Source organism: Oncorhynchus clarkii, chromosome 30, assembly GCF_045791955.1.
Source record: "Oncorhynchus clarkii lewisi isolate Uvic-CL-2024 chromosome 30, UVic_Ocla_1.0, whole genome shotgun sequence".
Taxonomy (NCBI): domain Eukaryota; kingdom Metazoa; phylum Chordata; class Actinopteri; order Salmoniformes; family Salmonidae; genus Oncorhynchus; species Oncorhynchus clarkii.
Window position 1 is genome coordinate 5548891 of NC_092176.1, and position 12096 is coordinate 5560986.

Below are 12096 nucleotides of genomic sequence, written 5' to 3' on the forward strand. Positions count from 1 at the left end.
TGTTACTGACATTACCATACCATTCACAGATTGTTCAGACTGTAGTATTCCTTTTGATGTTCACTCTCAGTAGCACAATATGTTTTAGGAATCTTTTTTTGAAGCATTGCAAATATTCTGGCCAAGATATTTTGTCTATCTTTAGTCAAATGTGATACAAGGGAGTATGTGGGTCTTATTTGTGTACATAACTTAGGTAAGATGAGATGGTAAGGTACACCAAATCAAACAAATTCAGTCTATACCCTGCTTCAAATGATAATGATTTTGCAAATAGACTACAGGTTTGAGAAAACAAAAGCTGTTGCTGGGCTCAAGCTATAAAAATGGTGTGTGTGATCTGCCCTTGATTTCATTGACGGCCCTTTCGGCAGGCCACGTTTTTTCCTTGTCCCAAATCTGAAGTAGAATTGCTAATGTTCTATAAAAACAGATCAGATGCTTCCAGGGAAATGTTATGTCCTCTTTTGGGCCATTCAATCCGCAAGGTCAGGTCATTGATGGAGTAGCTCCTCTTCATTGCTACTAGTTCTCACAATCCAAATAACACAATGGTGGAATTCCTATTCTCCCTCAGACAGAGAGCTAGCGATTAAAGGGACACCTCTCCAGAAGGTTCTGTCATTCTTTCTGTGGAATAGGGTGGTGGGGGTCTGGAGGGGTACGCCAAACCCCCCCAAAGGGGTGCTCTGTGGCCCTCTGTAGAGAAACAGACTGGTCTGAATAGGCCCCTCTCAAGGGAAAGAAAGGAACCTCTCCAGAGGTTTGTTTTGAGATCCTGCCTCTGAAATGAATGTATTGGCCCAGTTTCTCCTGTTCATATGGAATATGGACAATGGCACTCACAGGCTTTATTATAGCTCCTCTGCACTATCCAATGAATGCCTCATAATGCTTGAGTTGGATGAGAATGACCCCCCGGTCCTACAACACACCACCCCACCCCAACAACGGAGGACAGGCAAAGCAAATCAATAGATTAATTTAGCCAATTTCAGGTAATACAATTACTTCCAATTAGTCTAAAGTGACATTCTGGACTAAATCAAAATATAGGATGACAAAACTATATTGAACACCATATCTTGAGCATCTGGTTTACAATGAAGTAGAACATGTGTTTCTCAAACGTGACTAGTTGGAGGCCTTGGAACGCAAAGTAATCTAGAGTGAGAGACCAATGAATTTATCAATGTACTTGACAGGCTGGCGCTGACCTTGTGAGGACCAAAACATCTTGAATAACAAGGCCACTTACTAAAGCACATTTCTTTATTTGCTTCTGTTTAACTATGCAACAGTAAAAGGTTGTTGCTATTAACTGTGGCCAGGTTACACATGCTACTGTAACAGTAACAGTTGCAGAGTTGTCTCACAGTTGGTTAAAGTCTGCCCCGCCATCTGGACAACCCCTGAGCTAAATAAAAGCAGGGATGTAGTGTCATAATGCAAGCTAACAGTAATTATACTGTATGTATTACACTGAAAAATAAATATAACATGTAGTGTTGGTCCCATGTTTCATGAGCTGAAATAAAAGATCCCAGAGATTTTCCGTACACCAAAAAAAGCTAATTTCTCTCAGATTTTGAGCTTACTTTTGTTTACATCCCTGTTAGTGAGTATTTCTCATGATAATCCATCCACCTGACAGGTGTGGCATATCTAAAAGATGATTAAACAGCATGATCATTACACAGGTGCACCTTGTGCTGGATACAATAAAAGGCCACTGAAATGTGGTTTTGTAACATAACACAATGCCACAGATGTCTCAAGTTGAGGGAGCGTGCAATTGGCATGCTGACTGCAAAAAAGTGCCCCATGGTAGCGGTGGGAATTTGGTATGGGCATGCATAAGCTATGGACAACGAACACAATTGCATTTTATTGACGGCAATTTGAATGCACAGAGATACCGTGGCAAGATCCTGAGGCCCATTGTCACGCCATTCATCCGCCGCAATCAACTCATGTTTCAGCATAATGCACGGCCCCATGTCGCAAGGATCTGTACACAATTCCTTGAAGCTGAAAATGTCCCAGTTCTTCCACGGCCTGCATACTCACCAGACATGTCACTCTTTGAGCATGTGTGAGAGATGTTCTGGATCGACAGCGTTTTCCAGTTCCCGCCGATATTCAGCAACTTCCCACAGCCTCTGAGTAGTGGAACAACATTCCACAATCAACTGCCTGATCAACTCTATGCGAAAGATGTGTCATGCTGCATGAGGCAAAATGTGGTCACACCAGATACCGACTGGTTTTCTGATCCACTCCCTTACCCTTTTTAAGGTATATGTGACCAACAGATGCATATCTGCATATCATGTGAAATCCATAGATTAGGACCTAATGAATTTATTTCAATTGACTGATTTCCTTTTATGAACTGTAACTCAGTAAAATCTTAAATTGTTACATGTTGTGTTTATTTTTTTGTTCAGAATATATTCATCTGGCACTTTTCATTATGGTTTTAAAAACACTCAAAATTGTATGGATGTAACTCATCCCATCCATGGCCAATGTTTAGGTCTACCTGGGTGACGCACGGGAGCCTTTTTGGATTGACAATAACAGGGTGAGCCTTAACACATTGGGCACGTCCCACTGTCCAGGCATTGCTAATGAATGGCAGATCTTACAACGCCTAGATAGGCATTTTAAGTATCAGCTAACTACATCATACGTTATAGAAATCTGTCAATCGATGACGTGGCACACAACCATTGGTTGAGGGCTGCAACGTCTGAGCTGGGGAACACAACCATTGACTGACTGTCATCGCAATGCCTCGACAGAGGGGTTGACACAGAGGGAGGGACAAGACAAGGGCACATTTCACAGTCTTTTGGAAGGCACCGTTTCTGAAGTTGTCCACCATGTGTGTTGTACTGAACACTACCTAACAATACTGAAAGACTAGCAGAAAATTAAAACTGTAGCTAATGTTTTGCACTGGTAACATATGGATTATTAGGAGTCTGGACACTATATTCTCACATGGCCTCATTTTAACACTTGTCCATTGGCAAATGTCTGCATTAGCTGTCGAGAACAAGTACCCACCCATATGCCATGCCTATGGTGGGTAAAGTGGGTCCTTCCTGCAATGTCCACACCTCTGATACGGAAAGCTCAAGTGAACAGCAGTCTAAAAAGGTCCTCACTAATATTTCAGAACAAACCTGTTCAAAAGTTTTAAAAACTTTAGATAATAAAGACTTGAATGTAACCCTCAAGCTGAGTAACTATTTGTAACAGTCACGCAACCTATGGGGCCTCTGGGATAATAAGCCTCTGGGCCAATAAAATAGCTTTTCCTTGTGCAGTATTTCATCCCGGCCAATTATCAACCAGTAAGTCAGTAAATAAAAAGTATTGAGATCAAAACCAAATTCCAAAACACATGGTAATGATTGGAATTTATTAAAGACAAACTAAACCAGAAAAAAATAAATACATGGAGGAATAGTAATACTTTTTAACTAAATAAAACACTTAAGTGGTGGCAGACAAGGCAAACAACACCTTTTTGGCCAATGGATTGTAAAAGTATCCCAGCTACTTTTGACATATCAGGGGAAATATATATCTAAAAAGATGCGATTTGTCTTGTACACGTTTCTGAACTGATTGAAAACATCATAGTCCAATAATACAATGTTTGGTGTTAAGATTATATATTTTTTTTTACAGGCCCCAAAATATATTGAACTTAAAACCCAGTTTCCGAGTGGGTAGGGAGGATGTGGGCGGGTGGAGGGGGATGGGTCAGGGTTAGCTTCATATTCTTCTATTTGATTGTTTTAGTGCTTGTAACCCCCCCGCTGAAAAAGAAAAATGACAAAACTAAATAAAAAGTTGGTCACAAAAGAAAACATGGTGTTCAGAGGTAAAAAATTATATTCTGTTGACCTAATCACGAGGCATAGGGCTAGGAATAGGAGCCAAGTGCAGTCATTAACCGTTGAGGGTACAAATTAAAATCACATACCAATAATTTAATCACAAAGAAACATCCGAAATTAGGCAGGATTGATACATTCATAGTGTGCATACTCTCCACCTTTCAAATAAATAAGAACAAGTGAAGACTCTTGACCACTCTTTAAAAGCTTGAAATGAGCACGGTCTAACGTACTCGACATCCAAAAACATACCGTACGAGTCAAACGTTTGGACACGCCTACTCGTGGAAGGGTTTTTCTGAAGTTTTGCTATTTTCTACATTGTAGAATGGCAAAGACATCAAAACTATGAAATAACACATGGAATCATGTAGTAACCAAAAAAGTGAGAAACAAATCAAAATATATTTTATATTTGAGATTCTTCAAAGTAGCCACCCTTTGCAGTGAACAGCTCAAATAAGCAAAGAGAAACGACAATCCATCATTACTTTAAGACAAAAGGTCAGTCAATCCGGGAACATTTCAAGAACATTGAAAGTTTCTTCAAGTTCAGTAGTGGCAGCGGGTGACGCTGTGGCCTAAGGTACTGCATCGCAGTTGCTAGCTGTGCCACTAGAGATACTGGTTTGAGTCAGCCGGCCACGACTGTGAGACCCATGGGGCAGCACACAATTGGCCCAGCGTTGTCCTGGTTAAGGGAGGGTTTGGCCGGCAGGGATTTCTTTGTCCCATCGTGCTCTAGCAACTCCTGTGGCGGGCCAGGCACATGCAGGCTGACAAGGTTGCCAGGTGTAGTGTTTCCTCCGACACATTGGTGTGGCTGGCTTCCGGGTTAAGAGGGCATTGTGTCAAGAAGCAGTGCGGCTTGGTTGGGGTGTGTTAAGGAGGACGCATGACTCGCGACATAAGCCTCTCCGAGTCCTTACAGGAGTTGCGGCGATGAGACAAGACTAACTACCAATTGAATAACTCAAAATTGGTGAGAAAAAGGGGTAAAAGTTTTTAAAAAATATATAATTTTTTAATAATAATAATAAGTTCCATCGCAAAAACTATCAAGCGCTATGATAAAACTGTCTCTCATGAGGATCGCCACAGGAATGGAAGACCCAGAGTTACCTCTGCTGCAGAGGATAAGTTCATTAGAGTTAACTGCACCTCAGATTGCAGCCAAAACAAATGCTTCACAGAGTTCAAGTAACAGACACATCTCAACATCAACTGTTCAGAGGAGACTGCGTGAATCAGGCCTTCATGGTCGAATTGCTGCAAACAAACCACTACTAAAAGGACACCAATAATAAGAAGAGACTTGCTAGGGCCAAGAAACATGAGCAACGGATATTAGAACGGTGGAAATCTGTCCACCGTGAAGCATGGTAGGACTATCATTTGTTTTTGAACAGGACAATGACCCAACACACTTCCAGGCTGTGTAAGGGCCATTTGACCAAGAAGGAGGGTGATGGAGTGCTGCATCAGATGACCTGGCCTCCACAATCACCCAACCTCAACCCAATTGAGATGGTTTGGGATGAGTTGGACCACAGAGTGATGGAAAAGCAGCCAACAAGTGCTCAGCATATGTGGGAACTCCCTCTAGATGGTTGGAAAAGCATTCCAGGTGAAGGTGGTTGAGAGAATGCCAAGAGTGTTCAAAGCTGTCATCAAAGCAACAGGTGGCGACCTTGAAGAATCTGAAATATATTTTGATTTGTTTAACACTTCTTTTGTTACTACATGATTCCATATGTGTTATTTCATAGTTTTGATGTCATCACTATTATTCTACAATGTAGAAAATTGTAAGAATAAAGAAAAACCCTTGAATGAGTAGGTGTGTCCAACTTTTGACTGGTACTGTATCTATGTTTAGCTTTCTTAATGAACCATTAAATAAACTGTTTGACAAAGTTATCTGGCTAACTCATTGACCGTGCTTTGTAGTATACCACTCTGTCCAGACAACTGTTCTTTACTCCTGAACAGGCTGGACAATTATCCCTGTGTTTGAGCTTGTGAGCTTGATATATATATATATGTGTGTGTGTGTGTGTGTGTGTGTGTGTGTGTGTGTGAGAGAGAGAGAGTGTCAGTAAGCCTATGAAAGTCTGTACATATACACTTGTGCATATCTTGTTCTGAGTACACACTTGTGCTCTATTGGTTCCTCATGGGGACTCTGAAGACAGAAGGCCGCATTGTTGCTGTAAAACTATCAGTCATCAAATTTTACAGCCCACTGGAGGGGTCACTCTTACTTGGCAGCTCTTTCAAATAAAAACACATTTCTAAATTCACAATTTGATCCATGAAACAAAAACAGAAGACATAAAAATGGTAGTTTCCCTATTGGCTCTACAAGGGGTGGACGGGGACAGGGGAGTGTGGAGGAAAGAGGCTGTATCTTACAATTGGCATTTGACTTGACACTTCTCCTATTGATCAACATGCCCTTTTAGTTGTACACCAACCTAACAGCAGGGATCTTACTCACATTCACACGTACCATTCCCTTGACCAAGGCCTGTGTGTTGCTGCCCTCCCTGACTGTCGTCACAACTGGTCAGCTCTTCCAGTATGGCTCAGTTTGTACCAGGGACAGTAAAGGGGGGATAAAATATTTCAGAAATCATAAGGAACGTACATTTAAAAACCCATGTTCGTCCTTGGTAGCCAGTTAAATTTAAATATGTCTAACAGTTTCAAGTGACGGGATCTCAGCAGGGACTCTCCCAGTGAGGTGTCCCCTCCTTCTCCAGTAGGACAAGCATCGCAGTGGTGACCTCTTATTGGCTGCTTTAGTTCACACATCCCTTTACAACATCCACAGCCCAGCCCCCCCCCACCACAAGGTTCTCTGCTGCTCTGTTTAAGACTGTACACACATAAATATTACCATTACTCTCATTTATATTAGTGTCTTTTTGTTAAGGATTTGTGAATCCTGCTCTCAAAATAAAAAGGTAGTAAAAGTCAAGTTAAGAGTCATCCATGAAGGAAGCACTGGGGGGTGAACCAGGGGTTCTCTGCAGATATGGTCATGAGTGACGTGGCTGTGGGAGAGGAGAAGGGTTGTCTTTAGAGCCCTGCCCCACACAGTCGTTTCTGAACGGGGCTGGAACAGAGCCCAGTGGGACACCACCCTGACCCTGGGGGAATGCTGCTATGCCGCCATGAGATACTGGTGGTAGAAGAGGCCGAAGATGGAGGTGGAAAAGAGGCAGGCAGCGATCCACCAGGTGAGGAAGGAGAGGAGGCCACGGAAAAGCAGGGGGGTGAACACTGTTCGCAGGCCCCCGAGGGCCACCGACAACTGGACCACCGATGCCTGGGCCACCACAGCCAGCCCTGGAGCTGCAGTTGCTACTGCAACCACAGCAGGGTCAGAGTTAATCTCCATTGGGCAGGGGAGGTCTTCCTCAGAGTACACCCCCCAGGAGTGTCCACCTACAACACAAAGAGTAGGGTGCTACATTAGCAGTGTGGTGGACTAATGACGGCTGCTAAATGGTTCAATTTAATATATGAGCAATAATTTCGGATGATGTGCCAAACTCACCTAAGGTTTTTAGCAGGAAGGTTGTATGTAGCAACATTACCAAGGGTGCCACATACTGCAGTGCGATTACACATAGGTAGTAGAAAACACGGGCCACCTTGGAAACAAAAGAAAAAAAAGAGTACTCCCTGTCAAGAGGAACTCTTAAAACCCCATTTGTTTTATCATACTCTGCCAATCTGTCAAGGCCAAATGATTGGCTGATTTGAGGCGCCACTCACCATCTTCTGCAGGTCAATGGTGCTGATGCGTCCCGCCTCCTTCTTCATCTGCTCCACGCCCTTCTGGGCCAGGTTGAGGTAGGCCTGGAGGTGGTGCCTCATCATGGCCAGGCGCAGCACACACAGCAGCAGGATGGCCCACAACCGCAACGTGTCATAGGTCTCCTCAGTCATCCTGGTGAGGAGTCAGACACAGCAAGTGTGTGTGTGTGTGTGTGTGTGTGTGGAGTCAGACACAGCAAGTGTGTGTGAGAGTGAGTGAGTGAGTGAGTGAGTGAGTGAGTGATGGGTGAAGGAAAAATAAGCCAACCCACGTCGACAATGTGAGAAGATGAGATAGTGTGAGAGAATGTGAGGGTATGAATGCCAGGAGTGACAGGGAGAGGTGGAAAGAGATGTTACAGAGATGTGAAACTTTGGGAAGGCTTCATCCTTTGACCATGCATGTGGTTGAAAAATGTACTGACAAACAAAACAAGGTGAACTTACAAAGGCATACTCTCCTTCCCCAGGGCAGGATTCAGGAGGTAGTCCTTGGTTATAGGCTTCACCCACAGCAGTACCATAATAAGAGGGGAAAGGAAGTTGATATGAAGCAAAGTCCTGGAAGAGAACAAAATAAATGGTCACACATTCTTGTCAGTAAAACGCTTTGCTTATCCAGGAGTACAATGTGAATACTGTATGAGCACTATATGTTTATGGCAAACTATCATCTACACTAGAGGTCGACCGATTATGATTTTTCAACGCCGATACCGACCAAAAAATCCAATACCGATTAAAAAAATTACAAATGTATTTGTAATAATGACAATTACAACAATACTGAATTAACACTTATTTTAAGTTAATATAATACATCACTAAAAACAATTTATCCTCAAGTAGATAATGAAACATGTTCAATTTGGTTTAAATAATGCAAAAACAAAGTGTTGGAGAGCGTAAAAGTGCAATACTTGCTATGTAAGAAAGCTAACGTTCCTTGCTCAGAACATATGAAAGCTGGTGGTTCCTTTTAACATGAGTCTTCAATATTCCCAGGTAAGAAGTTTTAGGTTGTAGTTATTATAGGACTATTTCCCTCTATACCATTTGTATTTCAATAACTATTGACTATTTGACTATTGGATGTTCTTATAGGCACTTTAGTTTTGCCAGTGTAACAGTATAGCTTTCGTCCCTCTGCTCGCTCTTCCCTTGGCTTGAACCAGCAACATAACGACAACAGCCACCACATCGAAGCAGCGTTACCCATGCAGAGCAAGGGAAACAACCACCCCAAGGCCCAAGAGCGAGTGAAGTTTGAAACGCTATTAGCGTGCGCTAACTAGCCAGCCATTTCACTTCGGTCACACCAGCCTCATCTCGGGAGTTGATAGGTTTGAAGTCATAAACAGCGCAATGCTTGACGCACAACGAAGAGCTGCTGGCAAAACGCACGAAAGTGCTGTTTGAATGAATGTTTACGCACCTGCTTCTGCCTACCACCGCTCAGTCAGATACTTAGATACTTGTATGCTTAGTCAGATTATATGCAACGCCGGACACGCTAGATAATATCTAGTAATATCATCAACCATGTGTAGTTAACTAGTGATTATGATTGATTGTTTTTTAGAAGATAAGTTTAATGCTAGATTGCAACTTACCTTGGCTTACTGCATTTGCATAACAGGCAGTCTCCTTGTGGAGTGCAACGAGAGAGAGGCAGGTCATTATTGCGTTGGACAAGTGAACTGTATGGTTGCAAGATTGGTTCCCCCAAGCTGACAAGGTGAAAATCTGTCTTTCTGCCCCTGAACGAGGCAGTTAACCCACCATTCCTAGGCCGTCATTGAAAATGTGTTCTTAATTGACTTGCCTAGTTAAATAAAGATTAAATAAAGGTGTAAAAAAAATATATTTTTTTAATAAAATAAATACAAATCGGCACCCAAAAATACCGATTTCCGATTGTTATGAAAACTTGAAATCGGCCCTAATTAAATCGGCCATTCCGATTAATCGGTCGACCTCTATTCTACACTCATTGAGGACCAGCCAGTAGACCACATTACTTATTGGTTTATTCAGATCCCCATTAGCTTTTGCCGATGCAGCAGCTATTCTTCCTGGGGTCCACAAAAAAAACAATAATTTAAAACTCACACCTACTTCAACCAGCCCATTTATGAATGGGACAACAGTGTAACTGCGGAGAGGGTGAGGAAGACAGGAGAGAAGAGAGGGACTCACTGTGTGACTTTGGCTGTGGTCAGGTTGAGGGCGTCCAGGTGCATTTGAGCCAATCGTAGGCCGGGAAAGGTGAGGAATGCACCAATCAGAGAGCAGAGCAAGGCCAGGATCAGCTTAAAGGTGAGTTTAGATATGGGACCCCTGGAGAAAAGAACAGACCCAGTTGTACTGGGCTAAAGCGTACGTCACAGTCATACAACTTGTGAAAACGCGCACACACACAGTCCAAGACCCATGCATACTGATAAAAAAAAAAGCTCCTACTTACTGGGACTCTAACCCCTGGTTTTCCAAAAACTGTGTGGCACTTTCAGAGAAATTTGCAAAACCTAGATTGAAATGAAAACATAATTCAATTTTAAAATTGCCCAGAAAAACAACAATTACAGTACATTAGACAAAACAAATGGAATCTATTCCTCTAGTAACAGATTTAATATATTCCTCTAATGTAGTGTTCTTCCACCCTGGTCCTAGGAAAGCACAGAGTTAGCAGGCTTTTGTTCACTCTCATCACGAACACAGCTAGTTAGATAGAACTAAATGTTGTGCTATGTTTTGTACTAATGAATAGGACCCAGGTGCAGGACGGAAGAGCACTGTGGGCTAGCCATACTGACAGATGGCTCATCGCCCACTCACCTGTCTCCAGGCCAAACTCCAGGTAGTTCTCAGTGACGATGAGGATGGCCATGGCTTTGACAAAAAAGAAGAAAGCGAAGGTGATGCAGAGCGAGCGCTCGCCACCTTCCTCCAGCTTGAAGTAGAAGGCCGTCAGGGAGAACAGGGTCTTACTGTGGGGCAGGGGAGTTAAGGAAAATGCCAGCAGAAACACACCACTCATGAAATATAGCCTACTAATCATATTGCTGTGAGCCATGGCCGTGTAGACGTTTCTGGAGTAATGGTGGTGGCTCATTAACATAATGGACTCGAAGGATCAGAAGCACGCAACAGTACTCGACAGTGACCCTGCAACAAGCATGCGCACACGCAGTCTAGCTTCTCTCACTCTCTTAAGCAGCGGCTGTCACACATTACCATGGGGCTCAATGGGCCGGGCTTCCTCAGAACTAGAATGGTGTTCTCTGCGGTGCCTTGCTGCAGTGTTTCTAGGGGGCTAAGTAAGGACATAGCGTGCTTCTAGAGCTGCCTTGCATCTCCAAGGTGATGGAGTTCAGCCTTTATTCCACATAGCAATCTCTCAGGCCATTCTGAATGGGGAATCATGGTAATGTAGGCAAGCCAATGGATTTGCCTTTTCCTGGGGGTCACAACCAGGATACTAAAGGCTGCATTAAAAAAAAAAAAAAAAGGTAACTTAAGAGCTAGTTTCTCTCAAAGGAGCAATGAAGCCCCATTACCAGAGCTCAGTGAGGCAGCTGCTAATGTAGCCCTAAATACACCTTGGGAAGCAGCCACAGAACGCAAGTGGCAAATGCAGCATTTCAGCGAGAGTAGCTTTAGCCCACTTCGTTATACCATCACTGATTGTCAGGATAAATCTAGGCTAACCAACAGGCCATTCAATGGGATGTCTACCTGTTGTGCATTCAACTTCAGCAACGCTTATTGAAATCCCTTTCTGTTAGGTGGAAATCACAGAGCTTGGGAAGAATCCAATGTTCCAATACCTCATACTGTAACTTTACAAAAAATGCAATCTGCTAAATCCATTCCAATTTGGCAGTTTTAAGACTCCATTCCATGGCTGAGGTGTGTTAAGTCGAGGTTAACACAACAGTTGCCCGGCTGCAGCCTCTGGCTCTTTACTTCTCCAAGAGGGTTGCCGAGACGGGAATATGAAATCAAGTGTGCCATTAACACACACACACCATCTTCATCATCCACCTAGCCGTGCAACCCCTCCTCCACGTACCACCCCCTCCCAGTCACCTCTTTTCCCAAGCAAATCAGTCTGGTGGGCTGTGAAAAATTGGGCCTCCAATCTTCCTCAGCAGGCACGCAGGAAATGGCATGCCTTCTGACCGCACTCAGCCAGGGAGCGTGGGAAAGATTGATCCCCATGGACTGCGGTGGAGGATAATGCGTATGATTTGGTGACGCGTCGGCAGAAGAGAGTAGCAGGGAAGCATGTGGTGGCAGGCAGTGGCTGGAGCTGTGTCTGTCAGTTTATGGCTACTTACTGCCG

General features: G+C 43.4%; 1 protein-coding gene across 2 annotated transcripts in view; it reads right to left on the reverse strand.

The window, feature by feature from the left end:
- Positions 1 to 3399: 3399 nt before the first annotated feature.
- LOC139389613 (transmembrane protein 161B) overlaps positions 3400 to 12096 on the reverse strand; it is a 37351-nt gene continuing 28654 nt past the window's right edge. The window contains exons 6-12 of one of the 2 annotated variants that reach the window (XM_071136463.1): positions 10587 to 10738; positions 10213 to 10273; positions 9945 to 10085; positions 8193 to 8306; positions 7704 to 7878; positions 7483 to 7579; positions 3400 to 7370 (exon numbers count right to left, since the gene is read on the reverse strand). In XM_071136463.1, the coding sequence (XP_070992564.1) occupies positions 7087 to 7370; positions 7483 to 7579; positions 7704 to 7878; positions 8193 to 8306; positions 9945 to 10085; positions 10213 to 10273; positions 10587 to 10738 (1024 nt within the window). In that variant the 3' untranslated portion in view covers positions 3400 to 7086. The remainder of the gene's footprint in view (positions 7371 to 7482; positions 7580 to 7703; positions 7879 to 8192; positions 8307 to 9944; positions 10086 to 10212; positions 10274 to 10586; positions 10739 to 12096) is intronic. The other variant, XM_071136462.1, reaches the window with a different exon arrangement.